This window comes from Monopterus albus, unplaced genomic scaffold (genome assembly GCF_001952655.1).
Source record: "Monopterus albus unplaced genomic scaffold, M_albus_1.0 scaffold49.1, whole genome shotgun sequence".
Classification (NCBI taxonomy): Eukaryota; Metazoa; Chordata; class Actinopteri; order Synbranchiformes; family Synbranchidae; genus Monopterus; species Monopterus albus.
Genome location: NW_018127929.1, coordinates 1,521,411 through 1,536,480, shown reverse-complemented (window position 1 = coordinate 1,536,480; position 15,070 = coordinate 1,521,411). Strand labels below are relative to the sequence as shown.

Here is a 15,070-nt window from a genome sequence, read left to right as displayed (position 1 = left end):
TGTGCATATGTGCATGTGCTCTCAGGCTGCAAAATCACACCTCACCTCATAGTGTTGTGCAGAATATAAATTTCAAATGAAGCCCAAAAGGCTCAGCAGGGTAAGACAGACGGTGGCAATGGACGTGGATCCACTTTCATTGAACCATAATGTTAAAAGAATAAGCATATGTCATTTTAATGCCAATACAAACAAAAGCAGAGCAAAATTTTGACTAGTTTTATTTGTTTTAATGTTGTTTTCTCAGATAAGCAATGAATTAGCAGATCAGAAATTCTACCGTGTGTAACAATGACAACTTGACCGTTACAAAGCTTCTTAATTGTCTGAGAAACAATTAAGTGTGAGATATTATTGGTGTTTACCTTTGATGACTTGACTCAAGTATTTCTAAAATCTGCTTTTTAACATGTTCACAATTTCATTTGTTAATTGTTAACATATTTACTTATAAATTGATTAATGGAGAAATGACCCCACAGACAAAACAGAGAGCAAAAAGGTAGACGGAGCACATAAATAAAAATAGGGCAAGAATGGAAAAGAAGAAAACAGCTATAAACAAAAGCTTTGCAGGCAGAAGGAGAATGAAATGTCACAATTATATACTAAAGCAGAAATTATGTGATTTGCGGTTCAAGGGGCTTAAAAGAGAAAGCAAGAAGACTGACATCAGGACGAGTAACTGTTGTCTGCTGCGCAGGGAAGGAAAAGACTTATTCATGAGTTAAAAAGAACATCAAGCCTACAGGAGAGAAAGAGAGAATTACTCTGTTTTCCACTCTGAAAATATGAGAAACGAGGGAGGTAAGGTGATTAGTTCAAGCTGAATATTAAAAGCTAATCATCTTCTGTACAGGAGGCGATGGGCACATCACTCTCTGGTAGTATTACGACAAACACAAAAAACAGCTCATACGAACAAATCTAATGGTCCTTATCTTCTCCTAAAAATGATGGCGTAAGATAGGGGGTGTTAAAAGACTGCACCCCAGTAGACTTTCATACTAGTTACAGTATCATTTTAAACCCTTGTTTCTTGATTTATACTCTACAGTTTCTACTGTATCTACTATAAAGATCTCAAAGCCCTGCTGGGTTTGTAGGGAGATCGGAAATGTATTTTGGCCCCGTATCATTGAGTTATTTACTATAAAATCTGTTCTGTAGGTAGCTGGTAGTCAGTGCAAAGATTTAAGAAATGGAGTGTTGTGCTCATTTCTTGTTTAAGCCCTGGCAGCAGCGTTCTGAAAGTTCTGAAGTTGTGATGACCAGGCAAAAGCCTGTTACTCTAGTCCAGCCTGCTGGAGATGAAGGCATGAACGAGTTTCTCTAAATCTTGTCGGGACACGAGACCTCTAAGCCTCACTATTTATTTGAGATGACAAAATGTTGATGTAGACGCGGCCTTGATCTGGCTGCTGAAGCTCTGACTTGAGTCACTTTAAGACACCATGATTTCTAACTTGAGTCCTCATCTTTGGCTCTGGAGCAAAGCTGGCCAGTAACTTTCCTGCGCCTAACAACAATCATTTCTGTTTTGTTGTATTTTAATGTAAGAAGTTTTTTTTGTATCTAGGTATTACTTGTTTTAACCACTGACACAGTGAGAGGAAAAAAGTAAATAAAAGATAGTCCAATATCTTATTGTGCACCAGGCTTTTATGTTTATACATTTGCTTGTGTGTTCATTAACACTGTATGTGCATGTGTCTAATTAACTGTATGCATATTTGTGTCCTGACAGTTCTTGCATGTGGCGGCTATGAGGTCACAACTTCAATTTGGCCTCAGTAATATCTTCGGTTCTGAGCAAGATAAATTGCCTTGACTTACGGCTGACAGACAAACAACTAAATGTCAGATTGTGTGTGCACACTTTTGTATGCAGCTAGTCATGCTGCATGTGTTTGCCTGAGTATGTACGTCTGTGTGTGTCTGTGAGTAAATTAAGCTGACAGCAACACCAGTCCCCACATGGCTCAGCAACTGGTAATCACATTAAGGCACAGCTGCCTTCGGTAGTCAGGCTTTCTGACACCAGCAAGCTACAGTAAATATTTCCAACTCCAACTCAATGAAAACCGGCATCTACAATCATACAAAAAGGGAGGGAATGCAAATTTGCCATTTATAATGCACAAGACAGCACCAAAGAGGCTGCATGAGCAAATCTGAGAAGTTGCATTCTCCGAGTAATAAATAAATAATTAAAGTATGCAAACGGATATCAACAGCATGTCGCAACTTTACTGTATCCATTAAAATATAGTAAAAATTAGATCATGGTTATTATGAACACCTGTTGTATAAATTCCACACCTCCAGTGAATGATCATATGATTTGAGAAACAGCGCTCTATTCTGGTGTAAGGACAAACCCAGGGTCTGGGCTGATGGGTCAGGACTAGAAAGGGAGGTTTTCTGTTGAACTGCACTGAGCAAAGGGATTCAACAATGTAGGAAGACAGGAAGTCACAGAGGAAATACAGAACCTGTGATTTAGTTTCTGTCTGTCCCACTTTGTCTATTCCTTACTTAAACAAAAACTTCCTGCTGCTACAGAATGCCCACAAATATGTCAGTAGTCTGGTTCAGCCATTCGCAACCACTGGGTATTACTGCAAAGGGCTGAATTAAAATTATTATTATTATTTTGTAAATTACAAAGCTACAGCATTTACTAAAATTTAGTCCTTGAAATTACATACATAAAAAAAACATATTAAAATGCATAATTTCAAAGACCAATTATGTTTGAATATCACAACATCAGTCAGGACACATCATCACGACGTGACAAACGTGTTTTACCGCTTTTCGTTAGCTAGCCAGCCAATGCTTCCTCAGATGCAGTGACACAAAATGGATTGGTTTTGAAATGAAAAAAATGATGTTGGAGACAGTAAAAGTTCCAACAGCATGTTGTGATGAAATATGAGCCTGAATACATTAAATGCATACACTGTATAAATTTTTTCTCATTTATTTGTCAAGGTGGTCCTCAGACATTTTTAACAATCAAAAGCGGGCATTAAGTTACAAACAGTTGTGACCCCCTGGTCTAGTCCTCCTTGTTTCTGTCTCTGTCTCATTTGTCCCTCGTGTCTCAGACTCCCCTTGCTGTTTGCTTATCTAAAATAATCCCAATCAATACTGTTTTACACTGCCATTGCACATTGTATTTTTAAAAGCTCAGCACATGCTCACACAAACCTATTACACAAAAACAACAATGCGCTGAAAAGTTATAACAGAGGGCATCACAATATAAGCTGCGCTGACACATTTTACAACGTAAATTTATGAGTTGCTTCATGTTTTATGGGAGAGAAAGGACTTGAGAAGGTGGGAGGCTTAACAAGGCAGCACTTGGCTTTTGTACTCAAGTGGGTTCAGCATTTGTATACGCTTCTCTACATTTTTATCTTTTTATGAATCTTTTTATCTCTCCTGCACTGACAGCATGACCGCCAATTTGGAGCACAGAGGCCACTCAGGACTTTTAGATGAGTGATTACTGAAAAAGTGTGGCAGGCTCTTTAAGGGATGAACTCAAATGCATCCTGCTGTATGTTGGTTTTCCTCACCTGTTATTAACCAACTTGCCCTGTGGATAAGCCACCAAGGGCAGCATATGGCAGCTGTCACTTAGCGTGGCAGAGGATGGCAGCTGCTTTGTCACTGTAGTCATCGAAAACAGGATCTTAATAAAGGATGGCCCCCATCCCCACTCCTTCTTTTTTATTATTACTATAGAGTGACAACTGAATCATTTTCATATTAAGTTGAAATATTATTCTATTAAGTGAAACTGTCTGTCGGTTTGAGTTTGAGTCTAATGGTGCATTTACATACACATATGGATAAAAGTAGCTGGTTGTATCTGGCCTTTGGTGAATCTGTCTGGGGTTGTGTTGTGTTGTGCTGAGCACATAATTTATGAACTCTGCTCTGACCGGGCAGTAGTTTTCTGATGTATTGGCACTGCTACATATTGCTGCATATGTTGGTGGCTTGTTTTCACACGTCATGCTGCTTTTTTATGTCCCATTAACTCGTTAAAGACATGATGATGCTTTTCCTCCATGTTGTAGTGGATTTGGAAACAACTCTGTGCTTCGGTTTCTGCTGGAATCCAGATGATCCTGATTGGCTCTTACCCCTCTATCACTTGCACCGCACAGAGGATATTTGCATAAAGTTGAAGAATGCTCAACTATTTGCAAATATCACTCTAGTGTAGCAGGGTGGGTCTCAAATCTGTCGAGCTCTGCAGGGGGTGAAGGGCTACAAAGTCAGGTCTCATTCATAAAGCATGGCAGCTGTTGCTGGCCCAGCCTTTTGAATCTGTATGTGTGAATACACCATAAGATCTTATCAGTCACTGTGAAGCTATTCAGTACCCAGCAGGGCAGTGAAGAAAACACATGCACAGTCTGGTGCTCTCAGCCAGTAAGCTGATTCTGCAGCACATAGTTAAAAGGGACAAAAGCTGGACAGGCCATATTTGGAGAGTATATACATTCTAACTCAAAAATCTTTGGTTCTCAGGTTCCTTGGTTACTTTGATCTGTAGTTTAGATAGATAGTGAATCCTGCTTTAGGACAGTCTGGGATTGTCTGCCTCACAGGGAGTTGAAAGGTCAGAGTAATGCAGCTCCAGTAATGGATAATTCATGCTGTGGCCTGATAAAAACTTAAAAGCAATCCTAAAATGAAATGGCAACCACCACAGGGAGGCTGCTATTATGGCAATATACCCAGCAGCAGATAAAATCCCATTGGTGACACTGTAGATATCTTTTGAGTGATGTACAGACAAAGGGAATTCTAATAATAAAAACATTTCTAATACCCCACAAAAGATGAATGAATGTGTGAAAGACCTCCAGATAAACTGAAGAGGTTTGTAGAGATAGTTTTAAAAAAATGATTCTAAGAAGCCCAAAATATGTAAACACAATTATTTAGGTTTAGATATAAAAGGTTATATAATGACAAAACTGATGCCAATATTTTTTTATAAGCAGTGGGCATAACCACCAGTCAAAGTGTTCTGGTATCAGTTAAGGTCACTGGTGTTTCTATGCATGTGATGTATCATTTATTTTACAATTAAGCCCCTAACTATGCATAAAGTTATTTTATCATTTGTAAAATTGGAGGCCTCTCACCTTTTCTCTCTCTGTCTGCAGTGATACCAGTATATACTGTATAATAAAGAAAATGCTCACATTTCAAAATGACCTTCCTCCTGAACAGCAGTGCTACCACTGTGGGGGAAGATCAAAGAATATCCCCGGTCTCTTTGAGTCAAACTATCAGAGACTAAGCTTTAATATCAACACATTACACTCAAAGGTGGTTTGTAAAGAATTATTCTGAATTTGCCACCGGTAAATTTAATGGCTTGAACCTAGGCGGTCTTTGGACTTGAAACACTATGGATGTGTTGCCAGCAATGAAATGACAAGAACCGAATGGTCACTTCACCAGCTGCTCCTGAACTCTCCTCCAAGCCAGATAGGATAGGAATGGCTGGCTGCAGCAGGAGATAACCCCAAATTGCAAAGCTGTTTGCGCTATGCCCCTTCCATGTGTCAACACCAGCAGCATTCCTAACCTCTACCACACTTCTCTAAGTAACCTAATAAATATTGTTCCCCATCATTAACTGACTAAAATTACTGCATTCTCTACTGAGCCCGCCCATGCTGCCTGTGAAGACAGCTTAAGTACAACAGACCGCCTCTTCACACACCAAGCTTCTGTTCTTAGGAAACTTTTTGGGCATGTTCCCATACACATCAGGTAGGAGGTTCTGCATGTTGATGGTGGGATTATAATCAATTTCATAAGACATTTGATACATTTATCAAATTACAGAGAGTTTGGATGCACAGGTTTACTGTGTTCACTTGAACAAGGTGTCTGATAATGCTGGATAAAGTGTCCTAAAACTGGTCTGTATCAACTTTACCTAAGCACATTTTTGATAAACTGGTGCAATTTAGAGATTTGACTGATCAAACAGGTTTATTTATTTTCAGGGGCTATTTTTTGGATCAAATGATATTTGTGTGATTTCTCTCTTTCTTTTTTTTTTCTCTGTCCCTCTAGTTCTCTCACACACAAAATACATACAAAAACAGTCACACACTGCTCCGACTTGGCAGTCAATCAGCTGTATGGCCTGTTGCAGAGAAGCCCTAGGGCTGCAGACCCACAGCTGTAATCACTGTGTTTTGTCTGCAGTGAAGATTGAGGACTTCTGAAAGTGAAGCTGAGCACAGAATGAATTCAAGCACCAAGAAACACAAACACAAACACACACTTCCTCTCTCCCCCTCTCTCTCTCTCTCCCCCTTTCACTCACACACAACAGCACAGAACTACTTTCATGTCCTACTTCAAAGCATCAATTAAACTGGAGAAAGGCTAGATAATAACCATAAGGTTATCCTCATCGTAATGAGCCAAAGTATTCGTTATGACACATCAAACCACTACCACAGTTTCGAGCCAGTACATGGAAATGCATTAATACCACAACAGGCAATAGCATGCACAGAGGTGCATGCTAATAAGGCAGTGCATTTTTAATATTTGACAAAACCACAGTGTGTTGTGACTTCAAAGTTGTTGTTTTTTCTTCCTTTTTTATTTTTTTCTGGTGGTGGCTAAGGCAGAACAATGATGGCTACATATTGTAACACTAGTTTTACTGGGAACACCCTGTGGGGATGAACATAAGCCTTTCACAGAATATTATGACATGCATATTTTTATCCATGTTTGAAGGGTGGGGCAGACCAAAATGGTTGTTACATTATAAACATACAGCAATTAACTAACACACTGATTTCTTACTAATGGACATACTTTTTGATAAAGCTTATAGTTAGGGCTGGCTCAGGTGACCCTGAACCTTCTCTTAGTTGTGCTGTTATAGGCCTAGGCTGCTGGGGATCTCCCATGATGCTCTGATCTCGTCCCTTCTACTCTCCTCTCCCCTTCTCTCCTCACTCTCCATGCATTTATATGGCCCCATTAAACATCAAGAACTTTGTATCTCCTCTCTCCTGTAGTGTGTCCTCTCTCGTTCCCTGTACCTTTCTGCAGGCATCCCTGGCTCCGGAGCTCAGTCACCAGCCACATTAACCTGTCCAACATTTAATTGTTTTGTTTTGCTTGTTGTGTGTTGTTGCTTTTCCTTTCTTTTCTCTATTCACTATCCACTCACCCCAACCGGTTGACTGGGGCAATAAGGTCAAAGTCACAGACATATCAAAGCACTAAACAAGGAATCAAACAAATAATAAAGAATCTAGGATGAACTGCTACCTAACTTCAGAGAGAAGGGGGATCATAGAACCAGAGCTCACAGAGCTGGAAAAAGACATATCCAGGGGGTTACAGTGGCATAAAAGAAAGGGCTTCTGGGTGCATCTCATTGTAATAGTGTGCTCCATGCAGCACAAAACATGAAAACAAGTCTCTCTTCAAACTTGACACCACATGGGAAAATTCCTAATACATACAACTTCTCTCAGACAGGAACCAGATCAGTGACTGGACAGTCCACTGGGTTAACTCCTCTTTCTTCACTCCAGTTTGTCTGAAAACCAAGCAGCATTGAAACCAGGGCCCAGTGCTGGCATCATGCCTATAGTGCTGTCAACATGTGGCAGGGTTCCCAGTTTGGTACATGGATCCCCATAAATAACCCCACCAGCCTGGTAAATCCTGTAAACAGCAGCACTGTCATGTGGCTGTGGGTAGACAGAAAAATTGGTCCCATTTATAAAAATGATTTCATGTGCCTCACATCTGTAAAACATTCAAACAAGATTTAAGATGCAGCAGTGTCGTCGTTAAAGTAGTCTCTTAGGTAGCCTTCTGTTTCTTAATAACATACTAGAAACAAATTGGCTCTTTGTAACAACACAAAGCCAGACATGTTGACCATTGTTTATATTTGTATTTATACTTATAAATCACTATCAATGTGTCTAATTTTACATTTGATAAATTCATTCATGCATTTTCTTGATAATCACTGGTGAAATGTTCTCCAAGCAAGATCCTGAGAGTAGCTGCCAAGATGAGAAAGTGGCAATGAAGGTAATGACAGAAACTACAAAATCTTTGCATGCGCCAACATTTTCAGCGAGTCCATGTATAAGACAGTGCTACAAGAAACTAGGGCAATACATGCTGACAGAGGAGTAAGAAATGTTTTCACTAAGCAAAATTTCAATATGCAGGACTGTGGACACCAGGAGTAGCTGCTGGGTTTAGCTGAGCAGACATAACTGCTACTATACTTTTCCTGCTAAGTACAGAAGATATGCAGCACAGACCTATTCTCCTTTTGATGTAAATACAAATCAAGTTAATTTGGTTTGTATAGACACTTTTACTTGACAACTACTGTAAGCCCTAATATCATATGTTTCTATGCTGGTCCGCATATTTGCTCCTGAACCCACTTTCTACGCTCACTGATTGGCCATTAATGGCATGTTTGCTTTCTCTCTGGCTTCAAGAAAGAAAATGTGTGTTTTGTGAAAATTGTGTGCACTATTGGATGTTGACTCCCTCATGCATTATATCTAGACAGTACGTACTGTTTTTCCTCCTACCCTGATATCCGTGACAATAGATTTTCCTGTTGTGCACAGTAGTCTGTTGTCTGTTCTCAAAAGTGACATGTCAGTGGAAATGTGTTGTTGGCACATTAACATCATGGTATTGTAGAAGAAGCTGACCGAGCTGAGGACAGCGTCGTCTAAGTTATTCACTGAGTTCAGGGGCAATTTGGTTGTAGAGGCAGGTTTTAGAGATGCAGCAGTGTGCTTCCCTTTTGCTAAATAGACAGGGGTGAATTGTTTTGACAAACATGTCCTCTCCTTGGACATGAGGCCCAGGGCAACTTCAGGATACGATCATTTTAGCCCAAAAATGTGGCCATAATGGGGCTAAAATAATCTCAGCCTTAACATGCTCCCCCTTCTTTCTCAGTACCTTGTTAAAGAAGCCTATGTCTGTAATATGGACCACAGCTAAATTTGCAAAAGTATATTTGATACTGCTGAAGTTATTTATTGGACAATTAAGAAGAAAGGGAGAGAGAAAACAACTTGCAGCCACTTACAGCAGAACTTAAGCCTCACCTTTCAGTCACCACACATGTATATGCAGGGACAATGCTACTGCACAGCATAAAAATATCTACCAATAATAGTAATATGGAAAGGAAAAGCATCTACTCAAATACAATCCAATTTTCTCTTGGCATACACATACTTTTGGCTTTGCATTCTTTTTACTTACACACCCGTACCACCTTCTGGGTTTGGCCAATTAACTTCCCTCTTTAACTGCACTCCATCTAATAAAGCTTCCTCCTCAGTGTGAGAGTTTGGCCTGTTATCAGGTTTGTAGTATTGGCCACACGTTTGCACAGTTGACACATTTTCATCCCTAATGAGAATCTTTTCCTATTGACTTCAGGGACAACACCTCTCAGCGGTGTCCGTCTTAAAGTTTTGAGGAGCTTGATTTGCACAGATTATCTTTAGAGGCATCATCTGCTCTGAAGGTTGACATAGGATAGGTGTTAATATTTCAGAGTTAAATAAGCTAAGCAAAAGCCAAGGCGAAGTATTTTAAAACACTAAGAACTTAAACTCTCTGAAAAATTTAAAATCCTTGAATAAGTTGCTCAGTCTTCTATTTTGCTTCTACAGTACTATAGATGACAGCAATCAAGACTATTAAGTTATTTTGTCAAGGACAAAACTCATCATGGATAACGTCTCATTTAAATTAAGTTAATTTCTCACTGGTAATAACAATGTAGCCTGTTTGCCTATTCGTTTTTAAACATGCTTGATTAAAATGACTGGGAATGTTTCTGGTAATAAGCTAAAGTTATTGCTGTGGTGCAGGTTGGTGTCATGTCAGTGTCACATCTCAAGGTCCAACAGAATAAGCTGCAGCAATTATAATAAAAGTAAATGTTAAATTGTAAAGGTTAAAACTGTCCAGATAAGCTTTTTAAATGCACTAAATTCAGTGACTCATCTTGGGTATTTTTTTTTTTAAATTTAACTTAAGCCTAAACTTCTGCATTCATACGTATAGGCAGATAAGTAGAACTCCATACTATGCTGTAAATAAAGAAGTATGTGTTCTCCTTGCAAGATGTGATCCTGAAACTTGACTATGTAAATGAATCCAAGTTCACTTGCACATGATAATAGAGATTCTAATTAAAGTCACCTTTTATACTATTTCCCATGCACTTAAACAACTACATTATATCTGGTGACTACATTAGTTTCATGATGTCAAACAATGCAATCTAAAATGTTTCACAGATATCAAATTGGATATGAAATGTTAAGTTGCAAATACTCAAAGGAAATTACATGGTAAATGGTCTTATATAGCACTTTTCTATGCAAGAAAGCACAATTAGCCCGTTTACCCACTCGCATACACAAACACTCACACAAAAAGATACAAACCTTTCTGTTATTTTTATTTTTATTATAATTTTTTTTAATTCTTTTGTGTTTGTTTACTTATTATAAAATTATACAAGTCAAACGAGCTGGAACATCTGCATTGCTCAGAGATGTGAATTTGTCATGCTTTAAATGAATTACATCAACATCACTGGACATCAACTGACACCTGGAGAGTGAAATGCATTAACACAAACTTACTAATAATATGAAGTGCTAATGTCGAGAATATGCGTTTGGTATCCCAGTTTGGTATTTTATACAAAGCAAGTGACAAAGTGATTTTCAGTCGACAAACTACCTAATAGGCTTTCAAATACCCATAATGGGTGAAAATGCACATCTTAATTTACACATCACATTAGGCTGGGTGGAAACAGCTCAGTAATCAAATATCCATGGCCAAAACATTAAACTTAGCATACAAACATGTTCCTGTAAAATAAAAGAGAACAAGTAAATGTTTTTGAATTACTTTTTGTCCTACCTCTTGTCTGGGTCAGTCCCCTCCTGCGGCCTGTTGACGAGGTGTGCATGACGTGCTGGTAGTGAGACATGTCTGGCGTGTTAGAAGCACGGAAACTTTCCTGGAACCTCAGCATCAAATCCTCGACAGAATCCTTGTTTGGGCCGATGGCTAAGGAAGAGACATGGAAAGAGAAAGCGGCAGGTATGTCATAAGGCTTTAAAGTTAAAATCATTTTGCAAAGAGGATATAGTCAGGATATAGTACAAATACATACACAGCACAACTATATAAAGTCATAAAACCACAAAAGCTTGTTTGTTTGTTTTTTTAAGAGTATGAAATACATCACAATCCAGTAAGCTGTCCCATTTAGACACTGTATAAATACAGCGTGTGTTATTCCCTCTATTCTATTTTTTTCTGGCCTTTAAGCTATTCCATCAATTTAATATTGCCTCATCTCGACAGGGATCCTGCCAGTACTTTCCCTGATGGCCCAGTCTTCTTGATGAATGACTCCAAAACAACTGGAACTGGGGAAATAAGGGAGGGTAGGTAGGGGGGGCTTGATTCTCTTCCCTTACAATTAGAAATATACAAACAAAATTACAGGGAGGTCCTACAGTATGAACTGTCTAAATAAGTTCTGAATCATTTATTCCAGCAAAGTCTAATGATGAGAAGATGAGAAGACCTTATTCTCCCATTATTGTGTTTGACCCCACAGAAAGTTTGAAATGTGGATATCTAAAAAAGATGCTATCCACATACATGTGTCTATAACATCTGTTAATAGACATCATCTGGTGTCATATGACTTGTGAAGTATTTCTTCAATTCAACTGAAATATTTAGATGTTCAAGTAATCTGCAAAGAGTGATGATTTTTCTGTATGTAGGCTACAGCATCATACCTGCAATAGCCTTCACTGAAAGTACAGGGCTGGACAAATGTGGCTCTAAACAAACACCCACACAGAAAAGTGCAAAAGCATCTCTGTCCCCAAACATACAGCGATATAGCCATCTCCAAAGGAACGGGCCATTCATCACCAACTATCTGTCTACCCCTGCCTTTCATCAATGCCTTCTGGTGTGTCAGTCTGGCTTCTAGGTGAACTCTTTCCATGAATAATGGTGATGTGTTGAGCTCAGTGGTTGCTCATCATCCATGCCAATGAGCATGCAAGAGCAGAGGAAGAGGCAGATGATGAGGATGAAGGTGAAAGCGAAGACACATAACTATTTGCTTTGTAAGGGTAACCATAACAGATGTTCTGCAGCTTGCTTCAGTGCACCATAATAAAGTTTATTTATATAGTACTTATCAAAATCAGAAATGACACAGTGCTTTACAGTGCAGACTTGAAAGAAAAACAAATTATCCTTGCAATGTACATATCTACTATGGGATTCTGACTAGGACTCCAGCCAGCGGCTCAACACATTCAATGAAAACTTCTATTAATGTAAATTGAAGAGGAAATTAGAAAATCTAATACTGTTTGATTTTGTTTTTGTTTAGGTATCTAGACTTCCCTATGGCCACAGGATTAGATATGTTTTTTTGGCATATTTCCAAATAGTGTGTTAAAAGTTTGAACCCCTGTGTTATCACTATAGAAATTGATCTAAAATGCCCAGAAGGCAGCCAAAATTCTAAATGAGAGTCAAGCACTCTCAAGCAGTCGAATGGTCTACTGAGCAAGCAATTATGGTATCTTACCTGTAGAAAGCACTAAAGAAGTACAAAAAAAGTAGTAGTCTAGGAATATAACTGTTGCAAGCTAGTGAAAGCATCACTACATATGTGTTCATACAAGATGGCAACATGTAAGTTTAGGTCAGCAGTGGTTACATTTTGCCATGAGACTGTATCTGCTTATTTTTAAGCACATGGTTGGAAAGTAAGTTTACACATCGGCTCGGTGAGGCCATTTTTTATATTAAACATTATGAATTACAGGTGGTACCTGATGTGTATTTACATAGTTCACGAAGCCATCTACCAGTATGATTTAGGTATAAGGTATCATCATCATCATGGCTATCATCTCAAGTGTTTTCAGATTAATTTGCTGTTGCAGTGTTTGCAGGAAATTAAACTTGGATCCATAGCACTGTGGGCAGCATGGTGGTGCAAGGTTAGTGCTGTCGCCTCACAGCAAGAAGATTCCGGTTCCGGCTAAGTCTGTGACTTTCTCTGCGGAGTTTGCATGTTCTCCCCAGGCTCTATGTGCAGTTACATTTAACAGTGCAATGTTTTGCTTTTGTAGGGGTTTTTTTTGTTTTGTTTTTGCCCATATCTTCTTCCCTGGAGGAGACAACATTCCTCTTGGGCACCAAATCTGATTTGAACAATCCCATCATGCTCAAATAATTGTTTTTCCCATTAAAAGTACAGTAAAGGATAACAAAACATGTTTCTGAAATAACACTCATATGCTGTCTTTGACGGTGAAGAAGCTTCCTTAGGTGTTGCTGGTAATGTTACTGCATACTGAACAGCAACTGTTGGTTGAGAGTGGGCTCTGCCTTATGTTGAGGAAACGCTTCCTGCCTGCTTTTAACACATAGCAACAGAGTTCCCTACATTTTCTGGCACAAAGTTGCAAGGGATTTCCCATCTTCTAACCCAACTCAGTTTTTCATATCAGTTTAATTCCCATGAGTGCATAGGATGGTGTCCAGAACTCCATAGATGTTGTAGGCTTGACAGAAATGGTGCATTTAGTTGACGTAAAACACACTAGCAGTAAGTGCTGGCACCCAAAGGCATTTAGTTGCAGTTGGAGCTACATTTATATAAAATACAATTCTGTATTGTTAGTGCCCAGTTGCATCAGAAAATATGATATGTCAACGATGCCAGAAAACTTCTACACAGTATTTTGACAATTTTTTTTCTGTATACTGAATGGGGTTCTATGCAACAGCTGAGCTGTAGTTCTGCATGACAGTATGTTAAGGGAAAAAAAGGCTACAGTGGAGTAGTTTCCTCCATTAAAACAGAGCAGAATGTGTCTTGAAGTCCTTGAAGATAAGCTACATTTTAAACACTAAATAACTCCTATGCACATTCAGCCTCCCTTTGTTCAGCTGAACTCCACATTCAGTTTGTCTGGGTTTTAAAGCCTTGACTTCATCTGCAGTGTCAATACACTGTGCTGAAACAGGAAACCTGACAACTAAAATACTCAAAAATGAGTATGTATTTGTTACATGAGTTACATTCTCTACGGGTACTTGTGCTAGTCTAATTCAGAAACTTAGGCACAACAAACAAACGACTTAAGCTTTGACCTGTCATGACTGAGTAGAGTCTGACAGTGTGTTTAAGGTTAACTGCTTGCATACATATTTCATGGCCTCCTGGAACTCTCTTTATCTTGCTTTCTTTCTGAAATGGTAGGTCAGAGAGAAATGCTTAGAGCCAGTTTCCTTAAAACAAATATAATTTGTCTGTAAAGGTTGCCACGCCACTTTTGCTCATGTTTGGGTGTTTTTCTCTTTGTCTTCCCTACTAACACACGTCTCTTATAACTCAACCACTTTGAAATATTAAAATGGGTTGGTATTTTAACGTGCACTTAACTCTATAAAATAGACTTAAGTTCAAATATATAGATCAACCCTTTGTCATAGTTACTAACAAAATGACCCTAGCACATATCCAACAGACGGCTTCACATTCTAAGTCATGCATATGTCTGCGTTAGTATGTTTACTTTTTTGCAGTATCCTTTCTTTTGTAGGTCTCTCACTAGTTCAGTGTTATTACTCATTTCTCACTTTTGCCAGAAGTGGCTACAGTAACCGAGATATTTTTTTTCTGACATTTGTTTTTCCCAAGACCCCAAAGTCCACACAGTCTGCTCATTTTGAGTTCAATGTCAGCTAAAGCTCTTGTGCCTTTATTTCCTCTTTTCATCTCCCTTATCTGCAGTTACTCCCTTATCAGTGCCGAGTGTGTGTGTTAACAGTGTCTCATAAGCAGTGGATGTCAACAGCATGCCGCCTCAGTCAACTTATTCCTGGTGGTCTCAGGGTACACAGTATGAGA

At 38.9% G+C, this 15,070-nt stretch overlaps 1 protein-coding gene across 1 annotated transcript in view; it reads right to left on the bottom strand.

Annotated features, from left to right (window-relative positions):
- astn2 (astrotactin 2) overlaps window positions 1-15,070 on the bottom strand; it is a 181,759-nt gene that overhangs the window by 82,583 nt on the left and 84,106 nt on the right. Inside the window, exon 4 of the mRNA XM_020600844.1 lies at window positions 11,026-11,175. Within this exon, the coding sequence (XP_020456500.1) occupies window positions 11,026-11,175 (150 nt within the window). The remainder of the gene's footprint in view (window positions 1-11,025; window positions 11,176-15,070) is intronic.